General features: G+C 44.4%; 1 protein-coding gene across 1 annotated transcript; it reads right to left on the bottom strand.

Moving 5' to 3' along the window:
- Positions 1 to 10,137: 10,137 nt before the first annotated feature.
- On the bottom strand, positions 10,138 to 11,722 carry LOC123095242 (peroxidase 1). Its single transcript, XM_044517017.1, has 3 exons — positions 11,448 to 11,722; positions 11,181 to 11,366; positions 10,138 to 11,095 (listed from the first exon to the last, which is right to left on the bottom strand). Exons 1-3 carry the CDS (start codon positions 11,655 to 11,657, stop codon positions 10,508 to 10,510), a joined length of 984 nt encoding a protein of 327 aa, XP_044372952.1. The 5' UTR covers positions 11,658 to 11,722; the 3' UTR covers positions 10,138 to 10,507.
- Positions 11,723 to 16,880: the final 5,158 nt, after the last annotated feature.

Raw genomic sequence — 16,880 nt, 5'->3', positions numbered from 1 at the left:
GAGGCAAGATCCTAAACCCGCCGAGGCAAGGAAAATAGTTGCATCTTATTGCTTGGTCATCTTGTCATCGACCGTCGCGCAAGAAAACCATACACTATTAGGAAATGGCTTATAGGTGAACACAAATTAGTGACGGGTGAGACGTGTCACCCGCCACAGCTAATTTGAAACATAGCAGTGACGGGTACCAAAGCTTACCTGCCACTACTAGTAACAGAGCAGCGGCGGGCAGGAATACGTGCCCGCCACTGGTAGACCGTTTCAGAGCTGGCCGCGTAATGCAACCTAACTGTGGCGAGTAGTAACAAAGGCCTGCCACTGCTTATTTGTACATCAATGGCGAGTGTGACTGTTGCTTGCCATAGCTAAATTGTGCTAAGCACTCTTACCAGGCACGAAGGAAGTACATATTATACACTTGTAGTAGTGGCCGGTGCAGTCGCCCGACTGCCAGTGTTGTCCACTTACGTGTTGCGGGCGCCCTGCCGTGCCCGTCACATGTAGACCCACGACCCTGGCTGCAGTTTACTTCCTCCCCACCTGAAAAACCGTTCCAAAATTTGGCATTTCCCCTGCCCCCCCCCCCCCCCCCCCCGCCCATCGTGCCCTCCTCCGCCATCATCGGATACCTCGCACCGCCTTCGTACGCCAAACGAGCCACCTCTCTCGTATGGTCAAAGTTATGTTTAGGGAAAATAGATATTTAGCATGGATTAAATTTGAGTAGTGTATCTTACTGTTATTTGTGCTTAGGGTAACTATGAGTAGATTAGGAACATTTTGTAGGTATTGACATGAGTGACAATGTTTTGGCAAAACGTCAATTCATTTCTGTTTCGTCGAATTTCTGGTACCCGTTATGTCCTCTTTTTAGCATAGGTCATGTCGAAATTTTCTTTCATTTTTTAACTAGAATCCATTGTAGTATCATGACGAAAGAAGAAATCAGCCAATGAACCTATCACCAGTAAGGCACCAGGAGAAGATGTGGTGAATGTTTCTACCAGTAGGTGCTTCATGCAAATGTTTAAGCCCGGTGAACCGATGTTACCACAACGCAAGTTGGGTGCGCTAAGCGTTGAAATTCAGCTTCTACACGAAGAAGTAGTAGCTAGGTTAGGAGAGGGTCTTGGATTTGTCGACGAGTACCCTGCTGATAAAATATATCTTGGCTTTGAGACTGTGTCAACGACAATATTTTCTACGTGGAAGTAATCAAGCCGTCTTCAATGAGGCTTTGGTCGCTCTGGCATGCTACAAAAATCCATTACTCTAGAATGACGAAGTTGGCTTCCTTGATCCGTATCTCATGCGTTGGGCCAATGTGGATTCTGATAAAGGCCAACGTCTTTTCACGACTTACCTCCACAAGACCATTCTTCATAGTCCTCGGCACAAGCACAACTTTATCATGCCTTACTTCAAAACGTAAGTTCATTTCTTTATTCTTGCACTACACCTGAGTACTTTGATGTTAATCTCATTATTGTTACATTGTTCAATTGTTCCCCAAGACGGCCGAGCTTATTTCTTCGATTCCAGGAGAGACCCTAAGAAGCCATGGACCGATCTGAAGAAAGTTATCAATGCTGCTCTTTTGATGTGTCATAAGTCCGACCGTAAGAACATGCCACATTCGTAGTACAAATTTAACCCTAGCTTCTGTTGCCGGCCATCAAGAAGACACCCCTAGCTTATATATAGGGATGTACTTTTAGATTTTATTTAAGATAAAAATACATTCAGATTTAGTAAGAGTTTGTTTTACAATGTTGTGCATAACTGCTATTGATCATAGGAGAACACTCGAACGCAAATGTTCGCTCGATGTGTCTGATGCTCGACGCATCATGCACCACCCCCTTCGTGGCAGTCCACCCAGCGTGTAGCCTGCATTGTGGAAGACCTCTCTAGATCGGGCGGCCAGCAATACGTTGCGCGGGAAGATTCTCTGTACCATGCCGTTTTCCAAATACATGCTACAGTCAAGTACTAAGATTTTCCATTTTATAGGCCAGTCATTAGAGACATGTGTTATAGCCTACGGCAGTGAGATAGTGCATAGTATTTGATGTGTCATCTGGACATTAGCTTCTCCCTGAATGTTAAATAGTAAAAAGTTCTGGTCATAATGAAATTTTGCTGTCTTTCCTTATGTATAGAACACTTCACTACAGATAACTGTTCCCTATGTTACATCGTGTAATATTTTCAGAGAAACTTGCTGGCATTCTTTATTATTCTTTAAGGTATTTCATGGCTCCCTTTGGTCAAAACATTCTTCCGGTGTTCCATTACATAATTAATAGAAAACGTATAGAGTGCATATTGTTGGCATACTTATCTTGCCTTCAGAACAAAATTTCTAAGCAAATGAAAATTTTGTGCCTTTTTGTAACTGAGAAGGATCCATCCAGCTTAGAAATACGAGTGGTAAAATATCCCCAGATGTAGCAAATAATGTTTGTTTTCAGTATAAATTCCACATACCATATATGTCTTATGGTTTCTTTGCAATTCCATATGAGTCCGTACAACATTATTTGCCATTCACCCATCGTTTACGTGTTTTTATCTGCAGTAAATTGGTGAAAGAAATGCATGCCATCATTTAATATACCATGGAGTATAATTTCCACATGCCATACTCAAGACTTCTCTGTCATATATGAGGTTATTACCAAAATTTTGATTACTGCAGTTCACAACAGGTATATTACAACTTTGATGATGCTCCACATAAGGGTCAGATATCTGCATATATCTTCATCTCAATACAGTTTTTGTTTGGCGTGCCGTAGATGCCAAGTTCATGTTCTTTGGTGTTATACAGATGTATTATGTTGGTAACCAACACTAAGCTAGATTAGTTGTGCAGACTCCAGGAGTGAAGAGATATGAGTCCTGTTAGAGATCACAGTGGCCTCGGCAGAAAATATCAGATGGTTCCTGAGATGTCAGATAAATTGTTGCCTAACAAAACCCACTGTGTTTCAGTCGGTACACATATTATCATACATTATAAAATGGCCACTGTGTCATCCCGCTGATAATAGTGGTGTGAAGCTGATCATACTTCTGTTGAAGTATGTAGGTACACTGATTTTGTTGAATCCATCACCATATTTTCCCTCTTCTACTACTTCTCTTACAGCAAGCATGATATATAAGACAACCTAGCCACAAGCTTAGCGTGAGTCATATGTATACATTGTTTTTTACACGATCCATTGATATCAAGCATAGTAGAAAGCCTTATTAGATGCTACTTTCGTGTATCTAGGCATCCTCTCTCTTATTTCAAACTAATGATTCAGGCCTCTAGATATGGTCCTAACCTTTTTGAGAAAAAAATTGGTAGCCAAGCATGATGGTTTAAGTGTCATAGATGATCCTTTCTCTGCCACTTTACTAGCAGACTTTAATAGAAGGACTACAATTTATGTTGATCTATAAATGATTTATTCTTTATTAAAAAATAATTATATAAGCTAATAGTGATCTTCCTTCTGTTTTTCAGTTCTCAAATTGTTTTGTCAGTTAGCAATCCAAATTAAAGTTATATTCAGCAATAGATAATTGGTTCAATTTTTCAGATCTCAAACGACTTTGTCTGCTGCAAGCTCCATTTGCTGCCATGGCAAAACTGGTAACAAATAGATTTACTTGGCGACTTTTTTAAGATTGTAGATCACTTTGTCTGCTGCAAAGAAAAACTCAATTTGCTGCTGAGGACAAAACTGACAACATATTTATTTACTTGGTCCGAAGAAATCGACCATTGCAGCAGGTTACATGTACGTGGTGATCAGCTTTTGTCTTATCTGGCCTGAATGGATATTTATTATAAAAAACTAACTGATGTAAAACAATGGACAGGAAGCTAGCACGTCGATTCCAATCATATTTTCTTATTACTGTGTCGAGTGGTACATCCAGCTGGGAAATATGTTGTACTTTAAATTCTTATAACATAGATTAGACTACGTGATGTAATCCTTTTCATGTGATCAAGGGTTTCGTCTTATACATATCACCAAATACTACAAAGTTCAATGGTTCTTGAAATTTTGTGCGCTTAAATTCGAACCTGGTCCTTAGCATAAAAATCAGTGAAAACATTTCAGGCAAAAAACTCATATACCATCTATACCAGGCAAAATAGTTGCACAACTCAATTAACTTGGACAAGGAAGTTAAGTTAAAAAAAAGGAACTTACACTTGCCGGTATCAAATCTGTGTTAATTAGTTAAGTTGGTTTGTATATGGTTCACTCCAGAATGTATCACTTCAAGGGAACGCTAGCCGGGCAGAACACATGTACATACACTGTCACAATTTTCATTTCTTTAAACTATAAAGCAAAAACACGTGCACATGAATTTTACTTCTTTTGTTGTTGTTCAAATATCAATGAGAAAACAATTACATGTTTTAGAAAAGCTAACTCTAAATTATATTCTCACTTGGCAATAAAGTCATAAAACCTTTAAAATAAAAATGTTATTGAAAACCAAACTAGCCCGTGCGGATGCACGGGTTGCTGACTAGTTGATATAATTGGAATTGCGGAAGCAAATACCAATTTACTAAAAAAAAGAATAATGTCTATTTTTCTGAAGATCCACTATGACAATGAAAAAGATTTCTACATATCCGACCAAATCCCCATTCCTTAAAGGAATCTTGGAGATAATGTAACACTTACTCTCAAACTTCTAGAATATTTTACTAAATTCTATGTATTAGAACTTACTGATTCAGAAACATCTACGAATCGAAGGATACTAGAATTATATTAACTGTATTAAGATAACATCACTCTCTAGATGATCGTAATTCCAGTTTCCCTCTCATTGATAAATTAAGCATTGGAATTAGTTCCTCACTACAACTTTAATATGCTTCTACATCATTCAGAATCTCGAAAACACCATGGTAACTAGGGCTTGTGTAAATAGTCTGTGGCCTAAAATAAGCATATCCTTCTTCAACATATAATTCTCGAACTATAACTAATACCTAGATAACCAAGGATATAGTTTATGTTGCTAGTACAGCGAATAAATTTGTTGATGGACTGAAATTTTGACAATATCATTATCACTAACAATGGGATCTGCACCATAATCACTTTGCTGACCTTGTCACCTGTCCTTTAACAGATAACTGCATATCAGATCAAAATAAACTAGTATAGGGAAAAATAAGAAATCCTAACTTGTGAGCAGTGCAACAATGTTAACATACCAAATCCTGGGGTGTATCCAAGGTTAGCTTTCCTAATTCAGTGTCATGGACCAGCATAGTGGAGTGAAAATCTTCAATAACATCAATCAAGGGAGACTGAGCTTTATTTTTTGCTCAAGAACAACATGTAGGAGGACAGATTGATATAAATTTGTTGCTAAGAACGAAGAACAGTAACTAATGTAAGTTCGAGATTGCAAACTTGGATCTTGGGATAAGAAACTACATCTCCAAGCCCTGGCGATTTTGCCACCAAAGTTGTTTTGCTGATTGCCGTCGTTGAAGTTCGGTGAGAAGTTTGAGGTAAAAGAACCTGAGACTGGTGGGGAGATGGAAACATGGCACAACTGGCATCTATTTAAATGGCTGTGAAACGACTTTCCCGTGATTTTATGTAATTTCTTTAGGATAATGGTTTTTCATTTCTGAATGTTAGTCCAAGTTGTATAAAGTATAATTTTATATTGTAAAAACCAAAGACCAAAGATTGTAATTTATATTCATAGATATTGCCTTGGAAGGAATATTGTAAATATAGTATTTATGAACTGATAATGTAGTAGAGAGACTTTGTGGAGGGAAATTTAATATAGAACCCCTTGAAAGTTTCAAGAGAAGGAACTAAGAGTTAGGCCTATTCCGTATAGAGGGAGATGTGAAAAAATGTGTGGAAATAGTAAGGTTCTGCGATGAGGTCATATCCAAATAAGATATATATTAACAGGGAGCCCATTACCTTGTAAAAACCGTCCGCTCCCCTTGGGTCTCAAACTAAATCAAATACAACCATACAACCAGATCACAGACCAGAATTCTTCTTCGTCTAATTGGGATGATGGCTGGTAACCAAAGATTCAACCCTAGGTAGTTGTCTTTGTTGTTCTACCCCACTGTTTCCTCGTAGGTTTACCTCGGAAACTTGTACCAGGCAGGAAATTTGACTCATATGTATCCGCGCTTTTGGTGAGAGAAGTGAAACTGTGGATAAGGAACTTTGGCAAAGAGCTAAAGGCACACATGATAAGGTGACACATAATTGAAACAGTTAGCTTGTAGGTATGATTGCATTTTGCCACAACACAAGTTTTTTTTATCATCAATTTGGATATTTAATATATCTTATGAGCATTTGTGTTGATATTGGTATGACTATGCGTCATTTAGTAGTGTCAACATATCAACATATGACTGCAGAATGAGTTTAGATTTGAATAAACTTTATTTGTCAGCTTTAAGATGTGTACAATTATGATACTTTCAATTGAACTATTTTTTTAAGGATTCACAACTGTGTAAGGTATGATAATGGGCTCATTTTTACTCTATATGATTTTCAAATCTAAAACTATTTATTGTATTCGAAAATTTAAGTACTTCGATCAGGAACTTACATTTTTGCGTTACAGAAAATATCAAGATTTTTGAATATGAGTTAAACTTCTGATTTAGACTCTGCACATGAGAGAGAGAGAGAGAGAGAGAGAGAGAGAGAGAGAGAGAGAGAGAGAGAGAGAGAGAGAGAGAAACGACATATTTAAGAAGCTATCAAGTTACTAATTAAGGCATATGGTCAATACGTTAAGAAGCCATGTCAATATGTACAATGGAAATTGATTATCCTCTTTAGTCATGGGAAGTAAAACAATTGCACAAAAAAATAGTATTGAAAGCTCAGGGTGATCAACATGGAGGGTCTCAGATAACTCCACGACTCCTAGAAGGTTTGATAAACTCGGTTGAGAATTCATCCAATCCAAGTGCTTTATATTTAATACAACTTCGCTCACCCGGTGTTTAGAAAAAAGGGTTTGTGATGAGCTTATTTTGAGCAAAGACTTTTCTTCTATTGAAACATTTAGAGAGAAAGTACTTGAACTGGGAGTTCCAAATAGACATATTATCTGATAATATAAGCCTTTAGGGAAGTCATGGAGAGAGAGAGCGCTGCTACATAGCTACTACTGCAAAAATGGTAGCCGCAAAAGGACACCACTCAAGTGTAATCATGAGAGTGCATAGTACATCTATTTATTCGAGTTGGCTAATCTAGATTGGATCGAGAGAAAGCCTTTTCAGAGATTGGATCTATTGTGATCCTCGTATATTTCATGTAAATAAAGATTTAGTGTACAACCATCACTAAAAAATTGTAATAAATATGCGAAGGAGATATAGGGGTGAACGAAAAGCCCTCAGACGAGCAAGCGCGGTTGTGCGGGGGTGGGGGTGGGGGTACTATATATGTGGGTCATGTAATGAACCCACACAACAAGGTTGGACACATGGGCCAACTGCATGGACTAGTGGTCGTCATGAGTTGGCTTTTGTCTTGTTTCTCATCTTGTCTCCTTGTCTCCTTGGTCTGTAACCAACCTAAATTTTCTCTCTATATATTTTAGCCCTAAACACAATTAAATATATGAGAAAAACATTAAACTTCAAAAGAAATACATGCACTTCTGTTGTAGTACTGAAAAAAAATAAGAAGGGGTTGGGAGCAGCGTTTTGGCTCCCGAGCTCAGCTGCTCTGGATATCTGTACCATTCAGAGCCATGTGGGGATCTGTGCCAAAAGGGATTTCTGAGGAGATACCAGCTCTATACCACCACAAAATACAGGACCTGTACCTGGTATAAAATATATCTCGTACCTGTCTCTATCGTAAGCCACTTCTCCACCTCCCTCAGCGTCGCTCAACAAGAACGAGCGTGTCTCCCTCCTCTGGCACTGGATCTAGGCCCGGGGTGTATATGTCGTTCCCCTTCTTTCCCGATGGCCTGCCCCCACTCGAATTAGGCTTCCTCCTTCGTCGATTGACTGCTCTATGATGGACTCGAGGACATGCGAGGCTCGCTCGTCATGGCAGAAGGGAGGAGTTCGGGCAGGGTTCTCCATGCGTGGATCCAGCCATATCAGATCCATCACCCTCTTTTCCTCTCATTGGTCCGCCGTCTTGGCCCATTGCGGTGAGGTCGTTGTTCTGGCCATGGGATGCATGGTCATCTTCTTGTATCTCAGAACGTCTCATCAAATCAGATATGGTAAAGTTAGTTGGTGCTAATCTTGCCTTTTGTTGCACATCTGCTCAATTAGCGTTGCTGTTCTCGTTAAAAGTACAGTGGCTAAGAGTATTTATCAAGACTAGATTTTTTTTTGGGAAAGCCTAACTAGACTTTGTGCATTTTTAGTGTGGTTAATGTGATGTTAAATTGCACCCTACGTCATGTTAATCGAGTATTAGCAATGTGTTCATCAGCAAGTCACCTTATTTTTTGAGGATACAAGCAAGTCACCTTATGTTCGTCTTCAAAATGCTTGTGCAAAAATATACGTTTTTTTATTGTTTCAATTTTATCCTTGCATCTATTTGACTATTGTGATTGACCGAAAATTTAGTAGCAGGCCTTCTCATGCAAAAGCTCTTTGTGGATTGGATTTTTCTTTTGCGAAAATTTAATGAAGGAATACAGCTGAAACACTCATGCTTTTACCAATCTTAGAGCAGCTCGATGGTATAGATATAGAGAGTAGATGGGCTCGAGAGCCAGATTGAATATCCCGTATACAAAGATCATGTTAGACATCAAATTTAGTATAAGCTCTGTTCCACTAAAACAAGGAAGCCCTACTCTTCTAGTCAAGGATATCAAGGTAAAACCATCGAGAAGGGTGAACAAGAATTCCATTGGGAGGAAAAACTCTGAAAACAAGATATGATAGAGAACCTCTTGCGTCGACAAGAGGTGAGATAATTTTTCACCGAGAGGCAAGGTTGGAGAAAGCGCTAGGCATAAACAAGGAGTTTGGCCTTCTCCTAGCACCTAAGTGGTGCTTAAGCGCCTTAGGCGTAGCCTAGGTGCATGTATAGTTTTGGCTATCAGGGTGTATTTGGGGTAATATATGTATGTGTATCAATATTAATTTAGAGCATATAAATGCGCAAACTACCATATCTAGCCTTTAGAATATGGACTAGGCCCGTTTGGCCTATCTATCCAATGTATCATGATTTCTCGTTTGAGTAGATAATTTCTTCTTTTGCATGCCTAGAGTTTCTCTTATATCCTAGGCGAGTCGTTTGGTCGTTGCCTAGCACCCAAGGGTGTCTATGCGCCTTTCGGCGTCATCTTTTCCAGCACAACTAAGAGGAGATCTCTTCACACCACACTTGAGATGAAATCCCCTCCCATAAGAATGAGATGCCTTACAAGCTACCACCGGACACTTTTTATTGGAATGTTTTTTTACTTCGACCATCATTGCTCTTGTGGAGGAGGAAAACTAAGGAGGCCTCACATTCCTAGGTCTATAAACGCCTTGAAAAGCGGACGCGAAGTACCAACACATGAGCTCAAATGCACCCTAATGAACAGTATAATCAAAAAAATAGTAAAATTATTCAAAAAAATTCTGAAAAATTTTCTTATTGACTCCGCGTCTAGGTGTATAAGTTACCTTAGTAAAACCAAATAATCTAAAAACACTTAGGCTCGGTGCATTAACTTCCACATGGTTTCTTGTTTCTTGACACAAATAAAGGAATCAACCAATAAATAATATAAGGCATGTATGCTTTCAATGACTCGAGACTATCAAACACGATATACAATGGTCAGTCCATTATATGCAATGCTATTAATTAGCAAATAAACACTAAGTTCTCTCGTTTTTTCCTCCCCCTTGATCGCGATGCACAACCTTAAATGACTTACACCTAGACGGAGGCAGTACCTTGGATCTATCGTTCTTCGTGCTTGTGCACTTGGTTTTTACAGATACACAACTAGACATAAAGATACATTTTCTAACAAGAAGAGACCAAATGCACGCCAGTGCCAACAGTCAATGCCGCAAAATTTGATAGTTGTTATCCATCCTGCCCCAAATAACTAAATAAAGATAATCCGACAATAACTCTTCTTTTTACTTGTACATGTGAAACATTATGATATGCTCTGAGGTAAAACAAAAAACACAAAAAAACATTTTGTAACAATCTAAAATAAATCAAAGACAAACTTAGACAAAACTAGTAACCGTGACATGAATAATCTCCAGATGACAATGGACGACACGTCGGAGGTGGCAATATCAAAGTGTTGGTCGTGTGTACAAGGAACTAACATGGTTGTAACGAAACAATAAATTAGTGAAAGAAAAAGATTTGAGAGAGAAAGGAGCTATAACAATCTTACAGTAATTTAAAAGGAAAAAAGATCGCCACAAATCAAAACAGCCTTGTACTTCGTCGGTGGTTTAATGGTTGACCACGCTGCACTTCTTCCTGATCTCACCTTGGCTTCCGGTGAGCGGGTTGGCGTTGCCCATCTTGATCATGGAGGCGGCGAAGTCAGCGAAGAACTCGTCCTTGAAGGCGCCGGTGGCATGGCGCTGGACGTAGGCGCGGGTGAAGGGGTCGGAGAGGAGGGCGCCGTCGGAGTGGAAGAGGCCCCTCCGCTTGCTCACCAGCTTGAAGTAGTCGGTGTCGAAGGTCTTGAAGCTGCCGGGGTCCATCTCCACGAGGGTGGTGTTGTCGTTGAGGCTGGCACACTTGCTCTTTAGCCGCATCATGTACTGTGGCTCCAGCGTGGGGTCGATGTCGCTGGGGTTCTCCATGCCGGTGAAGTTGTAGAGCCGGTCGGAGAAGGAGAAGCAGTGGGACGTCCCAATCGTGTGCCCGGCGGACAGGACGACGAGGTCCTTGGCGTCGAGGTTCACGGCGGCGAAGAGCTGGGTGAGCACGGTGAAGTTGGAGGTCGGGGGTGGCAGAGCGTCGGTCTCGTTGGAAATGGACACGCTGCCGTCTCGGCGGCCGAGAGGAACTGTCCAGAATGGCCCCTTGCTCTGGAGAAACCATGATCGAGCAGCATTAGAATTTGGCTTCCACACGTACCATGTCATTTGCAAAATGGCCTAGTACTCTACTCACCAGCCATACTGCGTCCCTGGCAATGAGGGCGAGGATGTCGGCGCAGGAGACGGTGTCGGGGCAGGCCTTCTCCACCGCGGCCTTCACTCTCTCGACAAACCCGAAGCCTCGCAGCGTCTGGTTCGGCTGCGCGTCCTTCTCCGCCGTCTTGTTGGCCGAGTCCAGCAGAACCGAGCCGTCGCACCCCTGCATTCATGGCGGTCACTGGTCAGGCCACAGCACACAACAGGGTACGGGACAGACAACATGCATGCAAAGGTAGCTTACCCTGACGAAGCAGTCGTGGAAGTGCATCCGGAGGAGCGGCCCGGCGAGGCTGGGCGCCAGTGACAGCGCCCTCACCATCTCCTTCCGGACGACGTCCTCCACGCTGGGGCACGTCTCGCCGTAGAACTTCTCGTGCAGCTGCGCCTGCGCGCACGTCGCCGCCACCGCCGCGAGCAGCAGCGCCACCATCGTCGCAGCCCTCGACGCCATCTTGCTTCGCTATGCAAGAAACGACGATCGTTAGGTGGCTGGTTGATCAGGAGAAGCTTGAGCTGCTGCTGCTGCTGATGGACTGGCACCGGGGAAATATATAGCGCCGGAGTGTCCCCACGCCTGCATGTGGTGGGCTGTCCTCCGGAGCAGCAGGTAAAATTCCCATGGTTTAATGAGTTGTTCCTTGTTTGCACTCTCCGGAATCTTTGCCGTGGCAGGTACACCGGCGGCCACCGTACGTATAATGGAGGCGGACGGACAGCCAGACGGAAGCACGTCATTAGATCAATTCACTAAACAGCAATCTACTCACTTAACTTACTAATTAGTGAGAGTTGAACAGAACCCCCCCCCCCCCTCGTGTCGCCTCCTTTGAGGCGACCCGAGGGCCAACCCTAGCCCGCCGCCGTGTCGACTAGTAGAAAAAGAGGCTTCCGTCCAGCCTCATTAGTCGCGAAACTGTAGGAACCGCGACTAATGAAGTCTCCAGCCAATGCGGAGCCATTGTTAGAGACAACGTCTCGATCACCGTCCAGGAGTGGAATGAGCCAAAGAAGGCACGAATTGATGGTTTCACTTTTGTCGATAAGAGAACAAAAAAAGATTGCTTCAAGAAGCTTATGGAACATTTCGTTCTACCCCCGGAATACAACAAATTCGATGAGGAGGGTAACAAGATTGAGGAAAACAAGGAGAGGAGGAGGCTAGTCAAACAGTTCGCTCTTCATAAGATGGCCGACGCATTCCGGAAATTCAAGCAAAATCTAGCCCATGACTTTGTCAAGCAGAACAAGACTCCGGATTTCAAAGGACAATATGAGAAACTGAAAGATGATTGGCCAGAATTTGTGAAGCAAAAGAAATCGGAGCAGTTCATTCAAATATCGAAAAAAAATAAGGAAAATGCGGCTAAGAAGGAGTACAATCATGTTATGGGGCCAGGAGGGTATCGCCTTTGGGAGCCTAGGTGGGAGAAGATGGAGAACGAGCTGAGGGCGCGAGGAATCCGTCCAGGTACGGAGGGATGGGACCCAAGGGCCAAAAGCTGGTGGTACGGGCATGGGGGAACGCTGAACCCGGAGACAGGGGAGTGTGTTTACCGGGGCAAATTAATTAAACCCACCCAAGCCCTTATTAACGCAATGAGGGATGCTCAACAGGGGAAGATCAAGTTCAACAGAGAGAACGACGCGCTGACAAAAGCCCTCGGGAATCCTGAACACGGAGGACGTGTACGAGGCATGGGGCACATTCCGTGGAAAATAGGGTTCCCCCAGAACGATGACCCGTACGGTTACAGAAGCCGTAAGAGAAAGATGGATCAGGAAGCAGATGTTGTGGCGCGGTTGGCATCGGAAATGGAGGTGATGAAGAAAACCATGAGTGTACTAGTAGCCGAAAGAGATGCAGCTCGGGTGCAGCATGAAGATCATCCAGCGGATCTCGGAAGCCAGCAGCGGAGAAGCAGCGTGGCTTCCACGGAGGCCCCACCGGAGCCTCTGGTGGTCCAAATTACTGCACCGGAGCCTCTGGTGGTCGAAATTACTTCATCGGAGCCTCCTCGCTACCCCGTGGACGATATAAAGGAGATGAAAGAATGTCATCTGTATTATCCTATCGGGAACATGTCCATGAAGGTAGCCATCGGCAGTGCTTTACCATGTTTACCTGGAGCACTCCACCACAACAACCCCATTCAAGATGGCTATGCTTGTGTCACGGTGGAGGACATAGTCCAAGGGTTTGAGGACCTGGAGATTGACATTGCTACACCTGAAGGGGAGAAAAGACTTGGAGATGTCAAGCGCCATTTCATTCTATGGCAAAAGAAGTTTATCAAGTTTCCAGGCGAGGCGCCAAGGACAACAAGTCCACCCCCCTACGGTGGTGGTGGTGGCGGTGGCGGTGGTGGTGGTGGTGGTGGTGGTGGCGGTTCACCTACACCTCCGTCACGTCAGCCGACGCCGCCCCCCAGTCCACAACGTCCGGCGGGTGATCAGCCGCCGCCCCCCAGTCCTCGTCCGGCGGGTGATCAGACGCCGCCCCCCAATCCACCTCCGGCAAAGAAGCAGAAGCAGTCCTGGATTATTAACCCGGACCCTTATGTACCTAAGACCACAAAGGTACCGGAGCCATCACTGAAGCCTCTCCCCACAAGGCCTTGGGAACGTAGTGCCGAGGAAGTCGACGCGGCCGCGGCTGCTGATTTGGAGAAATGGAAGGCGGACTGCAAGAAGAAAACAGAGCCCGAGCCCAAGCCAGTATTTTCTGATGAGCAAAAGAAGTGGGCTAAGTCATTTTTGAGCACACCGTCCCAAGCCGCGAAGAATCTGCCTAACGACTATGCACGTGAACTTCGCAGGCAGGCACTCATGTTCAAGGAGAACAAAGAGCGGGAGAAGGCCGAAAGTAAAAAAAGCGGGAAACAAGTTGCCCAGCTCGGGGAACAAAGTAAACAATCGATTGCCCCGCTTATAGTGGAAGCCTTCTGTCCTGATGCCCCCGAGATCATACAAGCTGCGGCAGCACAGGGATTGACTGTAACGAGTGCCAGAGAACAAGCGGCCAACTTAGGTATTACTCTTCGTGAACTGTTAGGCCTTGATGAGGCGCCAGTGAAGGAGGTAGTAATTACATATGTCAAGAATGGGCCTCTCGTCGAGCCTGCGGAGGAAAAGGATCTACCTCCACAAATGAAAGGTCTGCTGAAATGGTACAAGGGTTACATAAAAAATAAAAACGCCAAAGAATATATTTATGCGGAAGTTAGACATGAGCATCACTTCAAACATTACTATGTACAAATTGAACTGAGTGAATTGTTCCAGCTTTTCAATCTGCGCGAGCTCGATAAATCTATCATCAGTTGCTACGTTCTGTAAGTGATTTATTAATTTCTACCCCATCTCGTTCATATTGCCTGCACTATATATATGTCCTAACTATATTGTTGTGTCCGCTATTATACATGCAGAATGAAGATTAAGGAATGCAGAGTAAGGAACATCCATGATGTTGGGTTCATTGACCCACACATCGTTAATGGACATGTGTTGGAGCGTTATCCCGCCGACGTGGAGGCAGACCTGTGGCAGTTTCTTACAAAGCAGGAACTCAAAAGTGATATTCTATTTCCTTACCATTTTGAGTGAGTGTTTCTGTCTTGAGCACATTCTCTTTTGTTTACTCCATGCATGGTATGTGGCCGGCTAATCGATGAGTTATGCATGACGTACTGTGCATGTATCGTGTCCGCAGGTTCCACTGGATTCTGCTAGTAATTAAAGTTAACACCTCAGAATGTCTCGTCCACGACTCTGTGAATATGGATCCAAAGCTTTGGGGCGGCATGAGAAGAATGCTGCAGAAGTAATTATTTTCATTCATTTGCGCTCTATATCGATCGGCCTATTTCGTTCATTTCCTAATATCAAGTAACTAATTAATAACTCTCTTGTTCATTTAATTTTCTTTGCCTCGTAGGGTTTGGAGACGGTTCGTAGATACAAAGGTCGGTGAATTCAAAAAAGAGCTAGAATTCAAAATGTTAAAGGCTAAGAATGCTGGGGATATTCAGCCACCGGAGACCAATCTATGTGGATACTATGTCTGTGAGATGATCCGGAGATACACCTCTGAGCGGGTTCCGAGTGATACCAATGCTAAGAGGAATAACCTCCGGTGGATGCTTAGTCCAGAAGCTCGCTTCCGACCACTTTAAGAGGAACTAGCTGGATGGTTCAGCAGGGAAGTCCTCCATCCTAAAGGAGAACACTATTACGAGGACGTAGAACTTTATATGCATTAAATCATGTATGGAAACTTGTTCAAAATTGTATATGGTCATCCGATGATATTGAATATATATTGTATATTCCTCTTGAATTCTTTTTGGTTCTAATTTCAAATTTATTTGAAATTGTACATTCATATGCATGTATGTAGTACCGTAGAATATATGAAACTCCTTCAAAATTAAAATAAAGCACAAAAGAAATAAAACAATACAAATTAAACAGAAAACAGGTTTAAGGGGGGAGGTTTAGGGGGGGGGGGCTAAAACCCTAAACCTGCGGCGGCCTTTAGTCGCGGTTGGCCAGAAGAACCGCGACTAAAGTTCCTCCGCCCCGACGGCCACCTGGCGCCCACGTGGACGGGCCTTTAGTCGCGGTTCTTAAGCAACCGCGACTAAAGGGGGGGGGCCTTTAGTCGCGCCCGGTCGGTCGCGGTTGCGCAACCGCGACTAATGGCAGTTGCGAACCGCGACCAAAGGCCTTTTTTCCACCAGTGGTCCCTCCCCTCCCCCTCCTCCCCCTCCCGCCACCGGAGGTGCTAGCCGGCGCGGGTGCGCGACACCTAGGAAGGTGGCGGCAGGGATCCGACAGATCCGGCTTGCTGGTGAGCCTCGGCGCCCGGAGCGGTGGCTCTGACGGGTGGCGCGCGGCGTGGCCTTTGCGGTGGGCCTCGCCGGCGAGTGGTGCGTGCGCTGCCTCCCTCGCCGTGCGAGCGGCAGGGGGTGGCGGTCGTCGGTGGTCCGGCGTCCCCACGGTGGTCTGCTGGCAAATCCTGGAGAAGTCCCTTCCTCGACCCCGATATACTCGGATCCGTGCCGGCCCTTCCCTCTGGTGGCTACGGTCGTCGTCCCCGGGGCTCTACCGGGCAGATCTGGTGGCTGGGCGTGTTTCCGGGGAAAACCCCTGGCCGCCGCGGCGGCTACTCCAAAGGCGACGTCTTCCGGCGCCGTTCTCCTTCCTTGAGGCTTTGGAGTGGAGTCCCTCCCTCCTACCCCCCTCGAGCACAAGTGAAAGCCTGCCCTGCCCTGCTTGGATGACGACGACACTCGGTGCCGTGCTCCTGCCTGAAAGCGTCTTCCGGGGCTTGCTCTTGCGTTGGTGGAGCTGCTGGTGGTGCGGTGAAGGGTGCGGCGGCCTGATCCTCTATGCGGCAGCCTGCACGGTCCCTGGTGCGGATGGTCTCTACCACTGAAGCCATATGAGGGGATTGGTGTCTCCTTTTTCGGCGCCGGTGGTACCCTGGTTGGTGGGAGTCCTGATCTCCTACGATTGCGGATCCACAACCCGTGCAAGGCTTGGCGCCTCTTCGGCCTTCTCTGTGGCATTCCATCTTCGATCGACGAGTCTCGGCCGGCGCCCTGCCTTGCCGCTGCCGACGATGGTCTTCTAGTGGTCGGCCTCTGTTGCGTGTGGGTCTGCTGCTACT

The sequence above is a fragment of the Triticum aestivum genome, chromosome 1B (genome assembly GCF_018294505.1).
Source record: "Triticum aestivum cultivar Chinese Spring chromosome 1B, IWGSC CS RefSeq v2.1, whole genome shotgun sequence".
NCBI classification, from domain to species: Eukaryota; Viridiplantae; Streptophyta; class Magnoliopsida; order Poales; family Poaceae; genus Triticum; species Triticum aestivum.
The sequence above is the reverse complement of the archived record's forward strand: the minus strand, read 5'-3'. Positions and strand labels throughout refer to the sequence as shown.